Source organism: Dermacentor albipictus, chromosome 5, assembly GCF_038994185.2.
Source record: "Dermacentor albipictus isolate Rhodes 1998 colony chromosome 5, USDA_Dalb.pri_finalv2, whole genome shotgun sequence".
Taxonomy (NCBI): domain Eukaryota; kingdom Metazoa; phylum Arthropoda; class Arachnida; order Ixodida; family Ixodidae; genus Dermacentor; species Dermacentor albipictus.
In genome coordinates, this window is record NC_091825.1 from 68,567,840 (window position 1) to 68,590,263 (window position 22,424).

The 22,424-nt window shown below is 47.4% G+C and overlaps 1 protein-coding gene across 2 annotated transcripts in view; it reads right to left on the bottom strand.

The window, feature by feature from the left end:
* LOC139059894 (thiopurine S-methyltransferase-like) overlaps positions 1–22,107 on the bottom strand; it is an 81,860-nt gene extending 59,753 nt beyond the window's left edge. Inside the window, exons 1-2 of one of the 2 annotated variants that reach the window (XM_070538443.1) lie at positions 22,027–22,107; positions 21,611–21,820 (exon numbers count right to left, since the gene is read on the bottom strand). In XM_070538443.1, coding sequence (XP_070394544.1) covers positions 21,611–21,702 — 92 coding nt within the window. In that variant the 5' untranslated portion in view covers positions 21,703–21,820; positions 22,027–22,107. Of the gene's footprint in view, positions 1–21,610; positions 21,878–22,026 lie in introns of those variants that run through there. The other variant, XM_070538444.1, reaches the window with a different exon arrangement.
* Positions 22,108–22,424: the final 317 nt, after the last annotated feature.

Below are 22,424 nucleotides of genomic sequence, written 5' to 3' on the forward strand. Positions count from 1 at the left end.
TATCTATAGCGGCTCCACAGCCACCGTAGTCCTCCATAAAGCAAGCAACAAAATCCCAATAAAGAAAGGCGTCAGGCAGGGAGATACGATATCTCCAACGCTATTCACAGCGTGTTTACAGGAGGTATTCAGAGACCTGGATTGGGAAGAATTGGGGATAAAAGTTAATGGAGAATACCTTAGTAACTTGCGATTCGCTGATGATATTGCCTTGTTTAGTAACTCAGGGGACCAATTGCAATGCATGTTCATTGACCTGGAGAGGCAAAGCAGACGAGTGGGTCTAAAAATTAATCTGCAGAAAACTAAAGTAATGCTTAACAGTCTCGGGAGACAACAGCAATTTACAATAGGCAGCGAGACACTGGAAGTCGTAAGGAAATACATCTACTTAGGACAGGTATTGACGGCGGATCCGGATCATGAGACGGAAATAATCAGAAGAATAAGAATGGGCTGGGGTGCGTTTGGAAGGCATTCCCAAATCATGAACAGCAGGTTGCCATTATCCCTCAAGAGAAAAGTATATAATAGCTGTGTCTTAGCAGTACTCACCTACGGGGCAGAAACCTGGAGGCTTACGAAAAGCGTTCTACTCAAATTGAGGACGACGCAACGAGCTATGGAAAGAAGAATGATAGGTGTAACGTTAAGGGATAAGAAAAGAACAGATTGGGTGAGGGAACAAACGCGAGTTAATGACATCTTAGTTGAAATCAAGAAAAAGAAATGGGCATGGGCAGGACATGTAATGAGGAGGGAAGATAACCGATGGTTATTAAGGGTTACGGACTGGATCCCAAGGGAAGGGAAGCGTAGCAAGGGGCGGCAGAAAGTTAGGTGGGCGGATGAGATTAAGAAGTCTGCAGGCAGGGCATTGCCACAATTAGTACATGACCGGGGTCGTTGGAGAAGTATGGGAGAGGCCTCTGCCCTGCAGTGGGCGTAACCAGGCTGATGATGATGATGATGATTATGACATGGCCACGTCTCTACCACGTCCCGACGTGGCCGCCGTTAGTGGAGTGCGTCTCATCTACGTCCCGACGTGGACAATTTTAGCGGCGTGCAAGACCACAGCAGCAGCAGCAGTAGCAGCGGAAAGTCGAAGAAAGGAGCAAAGAGACCTTCATTTTTAAACACGCTGGTTTCACACTGGAAGACACCGGAAGACTGTTTTTTTTCCAATAGGGATGTACCCTGGCCGTGGCGGAAACGCCAGAAAAGCAGGGGCTCGGGCTCCACAGAAAGAGTATAGGAAATACCATGAGTTGGCCTACGTGGACGCAGCAGATTGTAGGGCATGCACCCGTATGACCATGGCGGTAGCCGACAGTCAAGCATAGTTTCTAACCTCCAGCTCAATCACCATCAGTTATACCACAGAGGCAGAAGCAGATCACGCTTGCTCTCATCTTTACATCTGCCACAACAGTTATCACTGACTCCAAATCTGTCATTCTCACTTATCCCTTCGGCTACATATCCCTCAACGCTGCTCGCCTACTACGCTTCTGGCAGCCCAGGCACCCCATAATCATCATCCGGACGTCAGCAAATGCCAGCCCCCCTGGCAACGAGGAGGCTCATTCCCTGGCCTGAGGTCTCAAATTCCGGACAGAAAGAGTCGAGTGCCCTCTACGGGTCGCGGAGCACCGGCTCTCCTTCTATGACAGTCTGATGTACTGCAGGCACAAACGAATGGAATGCACACCCCCAGCCTCGTCCCTCACTGTAGCACAGGCCCCACACTGGCAACGTCTACAAGCCAGACTGCTCTGTAACCTATACATCATCATCATCATCATCATCATCATCATCTTCATCCTGGCTATGCCTACTGCATAGAAAAGGCCTCTCCCATACTTCTGCAACTACCCTGGTCACGTGCTAATTGGGGCCATGTTGTCCAGGAGAACTTCTTAATCTCATCCGTCCACCTAACTTTCTGCCGCCCCCTGCTACACTTCCCTTCTCTTGGAATCCAGTCCGTAACCCTCAATGACCATCGAGTACCTTCCCTCCTCATTACATGTCCTGCGCATGCGTTTTTCTTTTTCTTGATTTCAACTAAGCTGTCATTACCTCGCGTTTGTTCCCTCACCCAAACTTTTCTCTATATGCCAAATACTATATTATACTATATAATAAATGCTATATAATACTATATACGGCGCTCAAGTGATATGTCACGTATTCCGCTATATATGTGGTCACTAGCTTCAAAGTAAAACAATTTTGGATGTCTGCGCTCGTGTCTCAGCCTCTTCTTCGTCCTCGTTTTGTGCGCAAAAAGCTGCATTCATGTCCTGCCAGCATACCCAAACTGTCCCCTTAGTGAACTTCATTTCTAATATATCGGGCTCCTGTCTACATGTTTACCGTGAGACATCAGCTACCGTGGCCTTCATCGCTAGTGCCATTTCCATAGTACGTCCGCTGTCCTGCCTGAAGCATAAGCTCTTGCCTCAAGACATCCGAGCGCCATTTGTTGTGTTCCTCCCTTCGGAAAATCAGGGCATATGTATATACAAGATTCAGAATTGGTGTGGCTCCGTCTTGCCCATCTGCACAGAAGGCTTCTCGCCGCTCAACTGAAAACCTAGCGTGCACCGACAGCAAACAGCGACAGGCTTCGAGCCTTCTTCAATCTGCTTGACCAGAGCGCTGAATACATGTGGCAGCACCACCTCAACCATCTTCATCGGAATCTTCCTGAGAAGCGCAAAGCGTCCGAGGGAAAAATCCGCGTTTTTCGAGACGTCAGCTTGCCTAATGACGACCAGCAGTTGTCCGGCTTGGGACCCAAGTTCGCCGTTGAGAGGAGGAGGACTGCCCCGGAGCTTCTGGACCTTGTCACACAGGTTGCCCGGCGTGCTTCAGATGAGGACTGCGTGCGGTGTGTGTCGGACGGTGTGGATGCTTTGCCCCGGAGTGGGCTCCTGGACCAAAACTACCTGCAACGCGAGCCTTGTACTTCCTGAAGGATAATTATTATAATGTTTTACCCTCTGACTAAGAGGGAGGTTGCGCAGTGCTACCGTATGGCCTTTTCAATCGGAAATCTTTAGAAGTGCAAAAATGCTCTTCCACTAAGCAGAAACCTGTCCATTTGAAAACAAAAATCAAAGGCTAAAAACCTTAGCAGGCTAAAATTAGATGTTCTCAAAGCTATAGGAGCGAGTAATCGAGTATGCCTCCATGCCTTTTCAGTGTTAAAACACATAAGGTTGACACCCTTTTTGAGCTATCGTCCCTCAATAGGGCACTTGGTAGAAGTCTATTGCCCCATTTTTACAAACATCGCTTAACCCGTTCCGCACTGATGACCCCTTTCTTGTCTAGAACTCTGATGTTGTTCTGGAATACCTGAGGTCATCCTCACACGACAACCTCGGGACGTTATCGATTGACATGAAGGGCTCGTTTTATTTCTTACCCCCGTCTTGTCTGTTCTCATGTGCACAGAAGTGCACTGACAGGTGTGGAAGTGTCGCCTTTATGAATGAGACGGGGGTGTCATGTAGTGGTTTTTTTACTGCTCAATTTCTATCCTCAGTCCACCTTTATGCAGTGGGGCGGCCAGCCATTCAGACAGAAGGGGGATCTGTATCGGCTCGTGCATCACTCCCATTCTGGGCGATATAATTGTAGCTGAACTGGACAGAGGCCTCAGTAGCCGCCTTCATGAATTTGGCGTCCTAAGACATTTAAATACGTGGACGATTCTTTATTTTTCTTGATTGCAGTTCCGGGCGTTTCAAGACTCTAGCTACAAGTGCGCTATCTTTTATTTGTCAGGGCTTTGCACCTTCAGTTTTAACTGATGAGTTACTATCCAACGAAATCCTACGCTTTCTCTACATCAGGGTTTTATTCAGAGACCAGCGTTTATAGTGGAAACACAAGCCTCGCGCCAACAAGGCACTGCTCCTGTATGCGTCAAACCACTCAAAGCTGGTAAAAAAGAGCATGGCGGCGTTATGCTTGTACGATTATTTAAGCGAATCTTGCCCAGGGCTCATGACCGACAGCTTCTCTGCACAGATTAGTAAGTGCATGTGCCAAAGATTAGTAAGTGCACGTGCCAATATCTATGCATATGTGTACAACTTGAGCTATCATGTATGACTCTGCTGCTGTTTCGCCAATGAGATAACCGGGGCCGCTGGAGTTCATCGTCGTTCCTTCACCGGATGCACTTTAAGATTCTAAATATAGACAGCTGGGGCCAGTGGGTTTGCTGTAGCTGCTGGCTAGCAGACTATACAACCTGAACTGTAGGATATGTTCAACTAGGTACGTTTAACTAGGTATGTGCTCGTTCTTGGCCAATCTCCTCAGAATATATGTGTAGTGGTGACTCACAGGGTATGACAACTAAAATGTATCAATGAGGAAATTGAAATGACTAAAAAGGGAATAAAGTGAGGTTTCCTTTGTAAACTTTAATGCCATTAACATACTTAGGGCACTTCACGCACTTTCCGGGAGTTGGTCGTCTGTCTGTTGAGCTGCATATCTCTGCCCCCAGACACTTTTCTGTCAAGCAGGATTACTGGAAGTGGGTTGTTGCGCTCACGCGCATGCGTCTGCCTACACCAAGTGCCGAAGCTCGGCGAGCCTTTCTGTGAGATAAGGTACCGTCGCGCATGGTTCTGCTCGTGAGGAGGGTTGTGTTTCCCTCTCCCTTTGTGAAGGCGAGGCTGGTTAAAAGGCCAGCGCAGCCACGCCGTAGTGGCTTGTTGTATCAACCGGCAGCAGCTATGCCGGAATAAAGTAACGTCGTTCTTCGTTCGGCGTAGTGTTCCTGTCTCGGCTCGGAGCCCTGCTCGGCCAAAACGTAACAGCTGGTGGCAGCGGTAAGATGGCGGATTCCCGGAGGTTCTGCGGCAGCAGTCGGTGAGGCTTTTGGTCTTGTACTCTGGTACGCCGAGCGTTATAATTTCTTGGCATAAGCAGGAAATAGGAAAGGCGACTAGAGGGGACTTTCGTTACAGTTGCGGGCAGCCATGGATCTGAATAGCTTGCTAAAAGTAGATTTGTTAGCCGTAGCAGAAGAGCTCGGTGTGGAATGTAGCAAAGCTATTCGGAAGCCCGAAATTGTGAGCAAAATTTTAGCTTGCAAGGCCAAAGACGATGAAATTGCTGAAGCAGTGGATGAAATCCAAAAGAAACGCCGAGCCAGAGAAAGAGAGGAGGAACTTAAGCAGTGTCAACTGGAACAACTAAAACAAACACTGGCAAAAAGGGCAGAACAGAGTCCTGTCAACTATGACATGAGAGGTTTTCTTCAGCCTTTTTCCATCGGTAGTGAATTGGGGTTGTTTTTGACAAACTTTGAGCGCACTTGTACAAGAATGGGCTTTGAGCTGTCCTCCTGGCCACAGAGACTTCTGAGTTTGTTACCGGGGGAAGCCGCCAATATTTTAGCCAGGATGAGCCCCGAAGAAGCGGAGGTTTACGCGGACGTAAAAGGAGCGTTGTTAGCAAAGTATAACTTGTCGCCTGAAGCTTTTCGGTTAAAGTTTAGAGAAACAACTAAACAGCCAGACGAAAGCTACTCGGAGTTTGCATACAAGCTAGCAAGCTTTTTGGAAAACTGGCTGAAAGGCGCCGACGCGTTTGATGACAAGATGAAAATGTTTGAGGAATTTTGCCTAGAGCAGTTCTATTCCACGCTTCCAACCAAATTGAGGGAATGGGTGCTCGACAGGTCAGACGTGAAAACTGCACGAAAGGCAGCGGAGTATGCCGATGACTACTGCGCTAAACACCGTTCTGATAATTCCGGAAAAAACGGATGGGTAGCAGGTGTCTCCACAGGACAGCCGAGATCATTTCGTAAGCCAGAGAAGAAAGATGAGAATGAACTAAAGGAATCCTTCAATTCACGGCACAAGTCGTTTGAGGCGCCGAAACAAATTGTCTGCTTTAACTGCCAGAAATCCGGACACGTGGCCGCGGGATGCCGGGTTCCGAGAGTGTCCCCGGTCCAGTTCGTTCACGAGCCAAACGAAGACCTACTGCGTCCGTACCTTCACGACATGGAAGTTAACGGAAAGGAATGTAAAGTATTGCGCGACACAGGTGCAACGTATGACGTGGTGCACTCGTCCTTCGTAAAGGCGGGAGATTTCACGGGGGGTAGCGTGTGCTTACGGCAGGCCTTGGAAAAAAGTACGTTGAGCCTACCAGTAGCCAAAGTAACTTTGAAAGGTTCGTTCGGTGAAATTGAGACCGAAGCAGCCGTCTCTGACGATGTATTGCCAAGGTGTCCATATTTGTTATCAAACAGAACGGCAAAAGAGCTGCTGAAGTCTGGAGTCACGCTCGACATGAACCCTGTTATGATTGTTACTAGGTCGATGGCGAAAGAAGCTGAAACTCAACCGCAGCTTCTCCCACGCGCTATCACTCGCAGCGCTGCGGACCAGCATCACGGTCTGGCCGATAACAACGGTGGCCCAAGTTTAGGCTCGCAGGAATCCGTCGACGAAGAAAGCGAACTTGAAACCCGTTGTATCCCCCCCACGAGCCGCGATTTTCAGGCGTTGTCTTCCGTTGATAAGGACACGTTGATCGAGGAACAAAAGAAAGATTCAACTCTCGCAAAATGCCGTGAAAGCGTTTTTAAGCAAGAAACAGGCAGCGGCTCATTCTATGAAAGGAGTGGCATAATGTACCGTTTGTTTCACGGAAAGAAAGGTACAAGCGTTGACCAACTTGTGGTTCCTCTTAAGTACCGCGAGAACATTCTGGAGCTTTCCCATCGGGCAGGCTGGTCCGGTCATCTCGGCATTAACAAAACAAAAGCAAGGTTGCTATGCCATTATTACTGGCCCGGCTGCTTTAAAGATGTGGAACAGTTTGTTCGTAGTTGTGGCGTTTGTCAGCGCACAGGTAGACCGAACGAAAAACGTAAGGCGCCCATGGCCACCGTACCGATTATTACGGAGCCGTTCCGCCGAGTCGTGGTAGACATCGTCGGGCCCTTGCTAGTGACAAAGTCGGGGTTTAAATATCTCTTGACCATGGTGTGCCCTGCAACTAAATTTCCTGAGGCAGTGCCATTGCGTGCCCAGACGTCAACAGACGTAGTGCATGCACTCCTCTACATCTTTTCCCGCGTTGGTTTCCCGAGTGAAATCCAGTCGGATCTTGGCAGCGTCTTTACGAGCGAGTTGACCACCACGTTCCTTAACAAGTGTGGCATCAAGATACCCCACAGTTCTGTTCTGAAAACTGAAATCCGCACATTTCTAGGAATGGTAGCTTATTACCAACACTACATCAAGGGCTTCTCGGAGGTTGCTAGCTCACTTACAGACGCACTAAAGAAAGACGCCCCTACTCGGGTAGAATGGGACGAAGCCAAACAGACTGCATTTGCTTCTTTGAAAGCTGCACTTGCAGAAAAGCCAATCCTCGCAAGCCCGGACTACTCGGGGCCCTTTCTTGTGCAATGTGACGCCAGCGAAAAAGGGGTGGGTGTAGTACTAAGCCAGGAAAACGAGCACGGACACGAACATCCGATTTTGTACGTGAGCCGAAAGTTGAGCGCTCGCGAACAAGCCTACAGTACCATAGAAAAAGAATGCGCGTGCCTAGTGTGGGCTCTAGAGAAGCTCTCATGTTACTTGTCAGGTTCAGAATTCATTTTTATTACAGATCATAGGCCGCTCACATGGCTTCAACAAATGTCGAACAAAAACGGTAGATTACTACGTTGGAGCCTAAGTTTGCAACCATACGCGTTCACGGTTAAACACAAGAAAGGATCTCTGCATGCAAATGCAGATGGCCTGAGCAGGGCCTTCTCTCACTCGGCGTCACTCGGCAGTAATGCAGCAAAGCATTCATTCCGAATTCATTATCCGGCCTGGGTCTGTCGAGGGTCCTCACTGGTCGTCAGTTCTGTTTCTTTTAAAAAGATTCCAAAACCCTCTGCGTATCGGGGTCGGGCCGGGCCGCATCCGGCGGTTGTTGTTGTGCTTGTGGGGGCTTGCCTTCTTGCCTATGCCCAGGATCTTGGCCATGGACGCCTCCTCGAGCAACCCTCTGACGTCTGCGGTCACCTGAAAACCCGGTGCCCGATCTGTCCACCCATCAGTAGCTCAATACTCCAGAACCACTTCACCACGGGCTCATCTCTCAACAATGCGCCCGATTTGGCCAAGGAAGCCTCTACTGGCAGTCTTGTGACGTCTGGGGTCACCATAGGTCCTGGCGCCGGATTGCGCATCAGCAGCGCCCAGTACGCCGGAGTCGCTCCGTACCCTCGGCTCACCTTCCGGCACTTCGCCCGCTTCAACTGCTTCAAGGGAAAACCGAATGTGTTCTTCTGTCAAACTTGGACAAACGTTCGGAAGTGCATTTGTGTTGCAGTGTGGACCTTCTGGGAACCACTCTCCCCCCCCCCCCCCAATCTTCTTCCGTGGGGAGGAGCTGTTGCGCTCACGCGCATGCGTCTGCCTACACCAAGTGCCGAAGCTCGGCGAGCCTTTCTGTGAGATAAGGTACCGTCGCGCATGGTTCTGCTCGTGAGGAGGGTTGTGTTTCCCTCTCCCTTTGTGAAGGCGAGGCTGGTTAAAAGGCCAGCGCAGCCACGCCGTAGTGGCTTGTTGTATCAACCGGCAGCAGCTATGCCGGAATAAAGTAACGTCGTTCTTCGTTCGGCGTAGTGTTCCTGTCTCGGCTCGGAGCCCTGCTCGGCCAAAACGTAACAGGGTGTTGCATAATTTATTAGGTAGTGCATCAATCTGCTGTGCTGATGGAGGTTCGAAACCAACGGTTGGAACAAGTTGGGCCATTGGGCGTGTGTAACTGGGCATGTGTCGCTCTTCAATGGACTTATTTCCACTCAAACTGGGTCACTGCGTATGGCAAAGTCAAGTTACTGCCACATTTCAACAAACGTCCTTGACGTCAATTTTGGTCACTGGTTATGCGCATTTGGATATCTGCTGCACTTTAAGAATTCACTTTCGTACCAGTTTAGATATGTGCCACAAGCTAAATGCTGCACTTAGTGCACTTCTTGACACCATCTAAGATCACTGTTTATGTATCACTTGGTCTGTGGCTTTCTTCAATGAATCTGAATCCGGCTTTGGTGGGTGGGCATTTCCCACCAGCTATGTGCCCACTCTTTAGGGAATCTCTTTGACACACACTTGAGTAAATAGGTACGTGCCACAGCCTTTGTGCCACACTATATTGACACAAAAAAATGATTCCTTATATTTCTGCCCGCCCCCCCCCCCCCCCCTCTTTCGGCAGAATCGAACACGCCGCATGCGTGGGTATCACGGTGGCACCGCTACATCGCGCTGCGTGTGGAACGGAAAGTGCGAGACACGACCATTTCGCCGTTGGCAGTATGGTTTGGCACTACATTGCTTGATGGCATCCAATAATTCGACAAAGTTTGGGCTCTTTACGTGAACACCATCACCTTTGTCGGAACTTTTTATCATCGTCATCATCATAAGCCTAGCTTGATGTCCACTGAAAGATGAATGCCTCACCCAGCGACCTCCAAGTCCGTCTTTATTGTGCTAGATTATTCCCGCTTGCTCCTGCAAACTTCCGACTTTCATCATGCTACCTCATTTGCTGCCATCCCCGACTGTATTTCACTTCCATAGTCACCCATTGTGTAACTCTAATGGCCCTACTCATTACATATTGCCCTACCATTACATGCCCTGCCGAGGTCAATTTTTTTCTCCTAATGCCAACTATAGCGTGTACTACCCTCGTTTGCTCTCTGATCAACGTGCACTTATCATGACCATACTTTTTTTTTCTTTTTTCCCTTTGCTGCCCGCATTCTTCTAGAGACTTTCTGTCTGATCTATTTCCGTATGCACAGCAGCATGCAGGCGTTTCGTATTGTCCGGTAGAATCCTCTGTATTTCAATAAACCTCTCTTTATTTCTTTTCGGCTTCAATGCAGATCGCATAAACGTAGTTATTTAGCGCGAAATGTGCCCTTTGGGCTTTGGGCTTTTTATCTTGAAGTTTCGCATTTGCCGTCGTTCTTTTCTACGTGTAGGTCAAGTAACCACTGAGAAAATATGCGTCCACGGGCATTAGTAGTTTGCGTGTCATTGTAAGTAAGCGCATTTGAATCGTCGAGGAAGCGTACGCGAAGAAAAAGCCTTTTGTTTAGCAGGCACTTAAACATTATTGCAAAAAGCGCAAACACAGATTTATCCGTCAACAGGGGCAGTGAGCGAGCCTTGGAAGCGAACACTACACACATCGCATAGCCGAGATACAAGTGTTCTTTTATATTGTGAAGATGTAAAATAAACGGCTACACAAGGCCGCATTATTGAGAAACAAATGGATCAATACGATATTTTGTGCATTCCTTTCATAAGCATACTCACCAACGTGAGCGACAACAGTGAATACATTATGCATAAACAGTGTACAAATTTTCTCTCTACGCAAAATCCAACAGGTTCACCGTTGCAGTATCATATATTTTAATTCCCTTGTGCGTTACGATCTTCAAGTAGCTATAAAGTTTTGATGGGAACAAATTAATAGCAAGAATGAAAATCCTTATTCGGGCCGCAGGTGCATGTGCAGAATAACGAATGACCATATGGAAGAGAAAACGGTTCTTGGTAGTGAGAAGATCGTAAAATGTTTGGACGTGTACAAGCGCGCATGCCCAACTTCTGAGTCCCCCTTGAAAAAGCCATGCTCTTTCTGTCAATCCAGAAGAACAATTTCAGTAAAAATATGAACGCATATTTTTCACATGAGCCACAATGTCGCATTGAAAGGATATTCGCGCATTTCCGCAAACAGAAGTGCTGGATATCTTGCAATAATCCTACGACATTTATTTCTAATGATAAATACTCTTCATTAGTATTGCTGTAGCAATAGAGCTAAACACGCAACGATTTTATTTCAATTCACTTCATAAATTTCCACAAGCAAGTACAATGTTGATGAGGCACGTATTTAGGATTATTTTTGTAATGCAATTAAAAGGTGCAGCGGTGGCGTAGAGATAGAACAACCGCCTCGTGTGCAAGAGGTCCGTGGTTTGAATCCCGATGCCGGCAATTTTCCACCGGATAAAAAAAATCCGCATGTAGATACAATTGCATAGGCAGGCCTGGAATGTGGCCTGATCCCGGTGTCCAGAACCGGTAACGCATTCCCTCACCAAATCAGGATTGGCCACCCTGGTGGAGTACTTGGCCACAACCTCCTGTATGACCACAACAATCAAACCCCGGCCCTCAGTCCCCAGCAGCTGCGAAGCAACTGACCACGGCGGCGGTCAGACATGCGACGCAGCAGAGGGTGCTAAGAATCCCTGGCTCCGGACAGGCCGCCATTGGAGAATGAACCTGGCAACGTTTAACGCTAGAACGTTTTCGAGTGAGGCGAGTCTAACAGTGCTACTGGAGGAATCAGAGGGCAGTAAATGGGATATAATAGGGCTCAGTGAAGTTACGAGGCCAAAAGAAGCATATACAGTGCTAAAAAGCGGGCACGTCCTGGGCTACCGAGGTTTAGCGGCGATACGAGAACTAGGAGTCGGATTCCTGATTAATAAGAAAATAGATGGTAACATACAGGAATTCTATAGCATTCACGAGAGGGTGGCAGGTCTTGTTGTCAAACTTAATAAGAGGTAAAAAATGAAGGTTGTACCGGTCTACGCGCCTACATCAAGTCATGATGACAGGAAGTCGAAAGCTTCCATGAAGATGTGGAATCGGCGATGGGTAGCGTGAAAACAAAATACACTATACTAATGGCCGACTTTAATGTCAAGGTAGGCAAGGAGCAGGCTGGAGACAAGGCAGTGGGGGAATATGGCATAGGCACTAGGAATAGCAGGGGAGAGTAATTAGTAGAGTTTGCGGGGCAGAATAACATGCGAATAATGAATACCTTCTTCCGCAAGCGCGATAGCCGAAAGTGGACGTGGAGCAGCCCGAACAGCGAGACTAGAAATGAAATAGACTTGATACTCTGCGCTAACTCTGGCATCATACAATATGTGGACGTGCTCGGCAAGGTGCGCTGCCGTGACCACAGGATGGTAAGAACTCGAATTAGCCTAAACCAGAAGAGGGAACGGAAGAAACTGGTACATAAGAAGCCGATCAATGAGCAAACGGTAAGAAAGAAAATAGAGGAATTGCAGACCAAGCTACAGAGCAGGTATTCGGCTTTAACTCAGGAAGAGGACCTTAGTGTTGAAGCAATGAACGACAATCTTGTGGGCATCATTAAAAAGTGTACAATGGAAGTCGGTGGTAACTGTGTTAGGCAAGACACCAGTATACTTTCGCAGGAGATGAAAGATCTGAGCAAGAAACGCCAATGTATGAAAGCCTCTAACCCTACAGCTAGAATAGAACTGGCAGAACTTTCGAAGTTATTCAACAAGCGTAAGACAGCTTACATAAGGAACTACAATATCGCTAGAATTGAACATGCTCTCAGGAACGGAGGAAGCCTAAAAGCAGTGAAGAAGAAACTAGCAATAGGCAAGAATCAGATGTATGCGTTAAGAGACAAAGCCGGCAATATCGTTACTAATATGGATGAGATAGTTCAAGTGGCTAAGGAGTTCTATAGAGATTTATACAGTACCAGTAACACCCACGACGATAATGTGAGAGTGAATAGTCTAGAGAAACTTGAAATCCCACAATTAACGCTGGAAGAAGTAAAGAATGCCTTGGGAGCTATGCAAAGAGGGAAGGCAGCTGGGGAGGATCAGGTAACAGCAGATTTTTTGAAGGATGGGGGGAACATTGTCCTAGAAAGACTGGCCACCCTGTATACGCAATGCCTCATAACCTCGAGTGGACCGGAATCTTGGAAGAACGCTAACATCATCCTAATCCATAAGAAAGGGGACGCCAAAGACTTGAAAAATTATACACCGATCAGCTTACTGTCTCCCTTGCCTGAAAAGTATTTACTAAGGTAATTGCAAATAGAATGAAGAATACCTTAGAGTTCCGTCAACCAAAGGTTCAGGCAGGATTCCGTAAAGGCTACTCAACAATGAACCATATTCACACTATCAATCAGGTGATAAAGAAATGTGTGAAATATAACCAACCTTTATATATAGCTTTCATAGATTATGAGAAAGCGTTTGATACTGTCGAAACCTCAGCAGTCATGGAGGCATTACGGAACTAGGGTGTAGACGAGCCGTATGTCAAAATACTGATAGATATCTATAGCGGCTCCACAGCCACCGTATTCCTCCATAAAGAAAGCAACAAACACCCAATAAAGAAAGGTGTCAGGCAGGGAGATACAATCTCTCCAATGCTATTCACAGCGTGTTTACAGGAAGTATTCAGAGACATGGACTGGGAAGAATTGGGGATAAAATAAATGGACAATACCTTAGTAACTTGCGATTCGCTGATGATATTGCCTTGCTTAGCAACTCAGGGGACCAACTGCAATGCATACTCACTGACCTGGAGAGCAAAGCAGAAGAGTGGGTCTAAAAATTATTCTGCAGAACACTAAAGTAATGTTTAACAGTCTAGGAAGAGAACAGCAATTTACAATAGGTAGCGAGGCACTGGAAGTGGTAAGGGAATAGATCTACTTAGAACAGGTAGTGACTGCGGATCTGGGTCATGAGACGGAAATAATGAGAATAATAAGAATGGGCTGGGTTGCGTTTGGCAGGCATTCTCAGATCATGAACAGCAGGTTGCCATTATCCATAAAGAGAAAAGTGTATAACAGCTGTGTCGTACCAGTACTCACCTACGTGGCAGAAACCTGGAGGCTTACGATAAGGGATCTACTCAAATTGAGGACGGCGCAACGAGCTATGGAAATAAGAATGATGGGTGTAGCGTTAAGCGATAAGAAAAGAGCAGATTGGGTGATGGAACAAACGCGAGTTAATGACATCTTAGTTGAAATCAAGGAAAAGGAATGGGCATGGTCAGGACCTGTAATGAGGAAGGAAGATAACCGATGGTCATTAAGGGTTGTGGACGGGATTCCAAGGGAAGGGAAGCGTAGCAGGGGGCGGCAGAAAGTTAGGTGGGTGGATGAGATTAAGAAGTTTGCAGGGACGACATGGCCACAATTAGTACATGACCGGGGTTGTTGGAGAAGTATGGGAGGTGCCTTTGCCCTGCAGTGGGCGTAACCAGGCTGATGGTGATGATGATGAAATAATGCGGTCTTGTGTACCAAAACCACGATTGTGAGACAGGCCGTAGTGGGGGATTCCACGATAGTTTGGACTAGTTAGTACTATTTAGCCTGCACCTATACCTAAGTACATGAGTGTTTTAGCGTTTGGCCCCCTTCGAAATGTGGCCGCCGAAGCCGCGATTCGATCCCTCGACCATGTGCTTAGCAGACACAGCCACTAGCAGCCACTGCGGGTAATGACGCATATAGCTAATGCGCATGGACGACGTATAAATGAATGACGTGAGTACTTTACTTTTATGCAGGACTGCGTTGATGTAGGCTAGCCTATGACAGCTGCCAAAATCATTCAAAACATGTCAACCTCATAAAACTTTAAAGGTATTTGCTTAAACATTTTGATCTTAATTCACGCCTCTCCCATCCGTTCAACATATGCTGATGTGCCCGAACATACTACGTCAGATCGAATAATTTGTATATGAAATGCCGGCACGCATGGGAGTAAATATGCACCCTATAGGTGAATGTCCTAAAAAAAGTATTTAACCATTCCTATTGCTATGCTGCGTGAAATATTATATGCGATAATTCAGAACCTTCCAGGGACGACCATGAATAAAAACTCTCGAAAGGCTTTTGCATACTGCTAGCACTCATATTAATCATAGATCATCGCTCATTACTGAGACACTGATCCTTATTCTGCGTTTTATGGACCACGTACATGCAAAATGACATTTGAGTGGAGCAATTGGGTAGCCGTCTTGTGCCTGTCGAAGAAGCAATACTACTTTAGGTTCAAGATTTTTGTGGCGATTTAGTCGCTCCATTGCAATGCATGAAACATACATGCTTGACTTTTCAACAGGCATGTGCGTTTTGCTGCTCACTCGCGTTGTAATAAATGTCCAGCACATGGCGGTCCAGGCGTATTTCCGGCTGCTGTAATTGCTTTTTGCGCACGCAGTCAGCCAAAGACCAGCATTCGAGTTTGGTGCTTGTTACTCAGAGGAAATCGTCGCTTGCACGTGCACTTGGACGCGACCTATTGCTGGGCGACTTCTCTTTTCTTGCTGATGGAAAGCACAGAATCTCGCACAACATAAAAAAGAACCACGTACTACATACAGTCTCACAGCACTGCGTTTGTATGGGCCACTTTCCATCAGGAAGTATCCCCGCACCAAATCACCTAACATCGCTTTCCCCAGAGGCCCTATAACCTGTCTAGAGAGAGAGAGAGAGTGCGTGTGTGTGTGTGTGCGTGTGCGTGTGCGTCCGTGTGCGTTTGTGTTTGTATGTGTGTGTGTGTTTGTGTGTGTGCGCTTGCGTGCGTGCGTGCGCACGTGCCACTGGATTTGAGCCGATTTTCAACCAGCCTCACTTACATCAAGGCAACTTGGGTATGTGCCGATGAGAATGAGTAAAATGTGCGTGTCGAGAGGAAAGCGCGAGACACGAGCTTTGGCTTCAACATACATCTCATACATGACGTGTTTCGTTTGTTTTACATACTTGGATAGTGATCGTATTGCAGCTTTTCTTTGTCTTCTTTTGTGTCACCCTGTATTTTCATTTCATTACAAAAAAGGTATGTGCGCATTTGCGCATTTGCGTGTGTGTATTCTTAAGTGCCTCTTCTGTTGTGTTTTGCCAAATACTGCGCTTTCCGACATCCAATATGACTTAGCAACTCGCCCATGCTTCGGCATTAGCAAGATCCATTTTTCGCGGCTCTCCTTAGGAACAGACAACATGCCAACCTGTGGCTCGTTAGCGCCAGATGTTCAACTTGAGGTCAATGTTTCCCGAGTAGTCTCGAACCCAACGGATGCCGCTAGCTATAACATTTGTGGAGCGGACCACCCAGATAGCTTTATCTTGTCCATATGCGTATTCCACTTACCTGAACGTCAAGTTGCCGGTCACGTAAACAGCAGAAGCCAAGATTGACGCGACACCTTGTGACGTTTCGTCAAGCCACAACGAGTTAAAATCGTTCTTATGGCACGTGACGGTACTCACCGAAAGAAAGATAGAAAAAGCGTGTTACTATTTACGTCATTGACATTGCTTTTCAGCAACCGTTTGGAGCAATACGGATGGTCAATGCTATAAAGTTTCGTGTTTCTTGTAGTGAAGTTCCGTGCCATAGATTGCTGCACCAACTCAGCTGTTCACGCATTCCACTCCATTAACGCGGTATTACGTAAACTTAAATTTGTTTACAGACACGTTAAAACCCTCTATTCAGTTTCTCCAGTCGGTATCAAAGGCTTTGGTGTTGGGAGTTCTCCGTTAAATCAATCAGTATCTTCACAGCATGTGCTGTACACATAAAAAACTAACATCACCATGGAAGGTTCGTTTATATGGGCAGTCTGCAGCTAATCAGAACTAAATTCAGTTTTGTTCGGCTTATTAGTGCACCTTTAACGCGTACACATCACTGACGCAAACAGAGCTTGCGGTTGTGTGACGTCATGTAGCACGAAGTTGAAGTGGGTGAAGCCCGAAAACTTTTGGCCAATACTCGAGGGCTAATCGCGAAAAGGTGTCGAATCAGAAATAACTATTTTTATTTTGTTCGGTCAAATCATGCATAATTGTGTGTTCACGTCTTTTAGATGGGGTCCTATCCTGATTTTCGTGACGTTGCGTGGCAGACAGGTGAAGTGGGGTGTCCCAAAAAGTTTTTCACCAATTGCTTTGGCCAAAGACGCAGCTAACTCGACCACGGAGGTAGACCAGGAGGAGGACGGCCGGGCTCCTGATGCTAAATTGGTCCACCTGTGGTCTGCGCAGCAGATCTTGCATAAGCGGTGGCTCACGCAGAAAAACAACCATGGCCTACGCAAACGCATCGCGCAACTCGAACGGGATATCGAGAAATACTCACAACAGCTCCGACGAGAACACTAGCCCCTGCTATTCGACCGGCTAAATGGTCGGCTAGGGTGCAAAAACACCTGGTTCCTGCCTAAACATCTACTTGACTCCGGTCAGACTAAAACAGCATCACAAAAGAACCTTCAGAGGATCATACACTCTTTCCCGGGAGATAATGATGCCCGTTCTAAAGCTCTTAAAAGGTGCTACTTTATTACAAGCACCGATATTTTTCTACCCGTAGCTTATACCGGAAAGCAAAGCAGGGAACAAGACAGCGAAATTCTAGAATCTGAAGTACGTGCTGTCATAAACAACATCAAAATTACAGCGGTGACTGGCGAGGACCGCATCACCAATAAAATGCTATGGAGCCTAGACGATCAGTCGGTTACTGAAATCACCAGTCTATTCAACATCCAATGGAAAAAAGGAACTATACCCAACAGTTCGAAATATGCAAACGTAATTTTCATACCCAAACCCCCAAACCAGGCAAGAAGCGGGAGCTAGAGAATCTCCGCCATGTCTCCTTAACCTCTTGCCTGGGGGAGGTTATGGAACACGTCATTCTTAACAGGCTAAACGAGTACACTGAAAGCAATGGGCTGCTGCCCCATACGGTGATAGGCTTCAGCTCAAATGTGTCCACTCAAGACAATATGTGGCAAATTCAGCAAGATATCCTACACCCGTGCTCGATAAGAGCCACCCGTACAGTTCTAGGGCTGGACGTGTTAAAGCGTTTGATAACGTGTCACATGCTCAATACTGACAAATCTAGCCCAAACGAATGTCGGGAAGCGCACTTATAGCTATATTACAAGCTTTCTCAAGGATCAGACTGCAGAAATACTTTTTGGGTACATTAAAAGCGAACAATTTCAATTAGGTACAAGGGGCACATCTCAGGGTGCGGTCCTCTCCCCCATCCTTTTCAATGTGACCATGCGAAACGTGCCTCCAAAAATTGGAGGACGCTTAAGCTTCGCCTTCAAGAGTGGGACGCGACAGCGTTCCCGTCGACCCGCCAAGGGGTCGACAATGCGCTACGGCACAGCGATCACTTACGATGCGCCCCGCATCGGACTTAGCGCCCACCTATCACGCGGCGAGCGTCGAGCAACGCAGCGTTCGGCGTGGCAACGAAACGTGCGCCTGAGCGAACGGAACGAACCAAAGAACTCGGTGTCTCGGAGGGGAAACGATCTGCGCCAGCCAAACGTCGTGATCGGCACGGGCAGAGAGATAGTTATCTAAACCGGGAGCACGGCGAAGCGTCGTCAGGGGAGAGGGAGTCCCGCGACGCGCCTGGCAGCGGTCTCAATGCGCGCGCGGCGCACCTCCTGTCGGGGCAGCGCCGTACATTGAGAGGAGGGGGGTCTTCTGTGTTTGCCACAAGATGGCTCTGCGTGTGCGGAAAGCGCAGAAGAAATGCAGCGGAAACGCACTTCGCAACTCGTGTAATTGTGACTTCTGTACGTTACATGTTCATAATTACCGATATACACCGCAGTATAACTTTCCACGGCTCGTTTAGAAGGCAACACCGCATTCACTAGAGGCGCGTTTGCACCGCTTGGAAGCATCGAACTCGTGGCTGAGTGGTAGCGTCTCCGTCTCACACTCCGGAGACCCTGGTTCGATTCCCACCGGGCCAATCTTGGAAGTTGCTTTTTATTTATGAAGCGCCTGCCGTGATTTATCGCTCACGGTCAACGCCGCAAACGCCGACACCGACGCCGACACCGACACCGACGCCGACGACACCGGCTTTTCTGCGACACGAGCTCCTTAACGCTATCGCGTTAATAATGGAAAGGATCCCGCATATCGAACACTCCATCAATGCCGATGATATCACCATCTGGACCAATAGCGCTTCCGATGGAGAAATCAGGGAAGCATTACAAGCGGCCGCGGATACCGTACAAAATTTTGTGCGACAGAATGTCCTAGCGTGCTCTCCAACAAAATCGGAGCTTCTCGCCATCCGAGATAAATCAACCAATACCGCGGCATGAAGGAGGCCGATATCTGCTATCTGACGCAGGGTTTCCTGATCAGTTGCATTGTGCATTCCTTGCCTTACTACCACCTACGCCTTTCTGAGAAGGAAAAGTTTAACAGCGTCATTCGCACAGCTCTATTAGCAGCCCTTGGTCTCTCGAGGTATGCGAACACTGAAAGATTACTTGCGCTAGGTATATACAATACCTTAGGCGAACTCGTGGAGGCCCATAAGACAGCCCAACGTGAACGACTCTCCAGCACCGCAACTGGCTGGGTCATTCTAAGTAAACTCGGGCTGAATACCGTTATGAATTCACCAGGAAGAACAACATTACTCGGTGTGGTCAAACGCCGTTTAGTTATAAAACCATTACCCAAGAACATGCTCCCTGGAGGACACGACAAGAGGCGGTCTGCCAGAGCCAGGGCCCTTCAAGAAAGGTACCAAAGCAACCCCATAATAATAATAATAATATTTGGGGTTTTACGTGCCAAAACCACTTTCTGATTATGAGGCACGCCGTAGTGGAGGACTCCGGAAATTTTGACCACCTGGGGTTCTTTAACGTGCACCTAAATCTAAGCACACGGGTGTTTTCGCATTTCGCCCCCATCGAAATGCGGCCGCCGTGGCCGGGATTCGATCCCGCGACCTCGTGCTCAGCAGCCCAACACCATAGCCACTGAGCAACCACGGCGGGTAAAGCAACCCCAGCACACCGCTTATGTAGATGCAGCAAAGCAAAATCTCCAAAGTTGCGTAGTGAGCGTCGTGACTGGAGAGGGAAGTATCCTAAACGCCGTGACCATAAAAACAGCGTCCACCGTGGAAGCGGAAGAGATTGCCATTGCTTTGGCCATCATGAATGCCTCCGTGCAAACTATCATAAGCGACTCCAAAAGGGTAATCGTCAACTTTTCGAAAGGCAGCATAGGCATCTGTGCAACGCAAGTCATACGGGACTTTACGAATGAAAATACTGTTGAACTCGTATGGGTCCCTGCACATTCGGGGAATCAAGGAAATGAGGAGGCGCACTGGGTAGCCCGAGGTCTAATCAACCGTGAGGTATGCCCCTCAGACACGGATCCCATGGAGGAGGTACCGACGACATACTACGAGATAACAAACTACTACAAGCAAAAAAGACGAATCTACCCGCCTCCAAACGCAAGCCTCACGCGAGCGCAAGCCTCGATCCTCCGTCGAATTAAAACTAAGTCGTTCCCCAGCCCACATTGGCTGACCATAATTACCAATGGGCAATGGAACCCAATATGTCAAAACTGCACAAATCAAACATTGGATACCCAAAACCACATTATTTGGGACTGCAAGGGCTTATTCCCTCCCAGGTCGCCCCTGCCAGCTCCCTCATAACAGACGTGAGAGGAGAAGCTCAGAACGCCGGATCAAAACCTACAAAAAGCCCACGTTGCCTGGGCCGAAAGGGTCGCTCCTCGTGAGGGGCCATCCCAGAAATCGGGCCTGCCAGATCATAACTGAGCAGAATCTCAATAAAGTTGTTACCACCACCACCACCAATTGCGGAGAGCGGTTTGCAGAATTAAAATAGAAAAGTTTGGAACAGTTTTACGTTATTCCGCCCATGCACATTTAAACTCTTACGTTATGGCCGTATTAGCGTTCAAATAAAGTGGTCAAGCACATTGCTACTCAGACTACGCATGTCGATTAACACGTTCGTGGCATCTTCACAAACTCAATCACGAGTGTTTTTCTTTGAACAATTTAATGTGGGCTGTTTTGATAAGATACCTTTATGTAACAGTGATATTTACGCAATATATTATATCCTATATATCTTTCACTAATTTCCCTATTTTCTATTATTGGCACCTTGCTCGCGTCTCTCAAAGAAAAAGAAATGAAGGTTCGCGATCTTCCTGTGCGGCACCGTGTTTGTGCTCTGTGAATTTTTTGGCAACAGTGTCGTATTACATGAATACTTGCTTAAAAGATTGTCTTGAATGGCATGCACTGTTTACAAATACATATAACGTAGTGATGTTTTAGGCTGGTAAACTTGTCTGTTACGTTGTGCTACGAAACTTCAGTTGTGAAGAACGGTGAGTACGCGAAAGCATCTGCTCAAGTCATCGTCTTTAAGTTTTCTTCCCAACTGCTTCAAGTCTACGTCAGAGAAACTCAGGAGTGCCTACAGTATTGAGCACTTGTACACGCACAAACCTTTTCTCCTCGTCCCCCTGCAATTTTTTATGCATACGTTTGAGATTAAATGGAGCAGATGTATCGTGAAGAACAAGAATTAGAACGTAAATGACGAACCTGAACTGGATCTGCGTCTTTCTAAAGCCACAAGAGCATACAAGGTATTTGTACGCAATCCTGCTTCCCCTTGCCAGCTTTTGGTGTAGGAACTAAAAGACCAACGTTTATGTCGCAATGCATACGATGTTTAAATACGTTCGGTAGTACTTTGACATTCTCAACCTGGTAAAGCGTGACCAGTTTGACGTAATGACTCACTTGGTCACTCCCTCCTGGTGCCATACCGATAGTCCTTCCTTCCACAAGTGGCTCCAATATTCTTGGGTTTCTCGAGGCAGTGCGCTGTTCATGGTGCTTGTTGCTCGTCTCGCCTGCAAGCTGTAGCACCCGATATGTACCGACGAGGCTCAGTTCACGGTCACAAATGTGCACACGTGCTCGGGCCAAGAGGTCGACAGGAAGCGTAATCTAGAATGAAAAAAAGGATAAGCGTGCTCGCAGCTGTAAAAGCGGGTGAAGGAGAAATCCGGCAGATACAACCTGAGGGACTGAGGGGACCACCCACTGCACAACAGAACTACCTACGTTCGTGCGCTCTTTTCTATAAAGCTTACTATATCTGTCTCTCTCTCTCTCTCTCTCTCTCTGTGTGTGTGTGTGTGACACGGACCCACCGTGGTGGCGTAGTTGCTTGCGCTGCAATACCCGAGGACGTGCGATTGAATCCCGGCCACTGTGGCGGCATTTTAAAGGGGGCGAATGGCAAAAATGACGGAGTACAATGCATTGGACCCACGTTAAAGAACTCCAGTAAAAGTTAGTTTGGAGCCGCCCACTATGGCGTACCTTATAATCATATCCTGGTTTTGCTACGTAAAACACCAGAATTTAATTTAGTTTATTGTAACACGTGTAGATTGCTGAATGAATTGTTTTAACCCACTATTGAAAACCATATGACGTTTCGTATGAAACCATATGAAGTATGCTATGGTATGGTATTCCTTATGAAGTATCGGCTCAGCTTAGTTTTTATCAAAAACATCAGCATCATATGACTCCCATATTATGC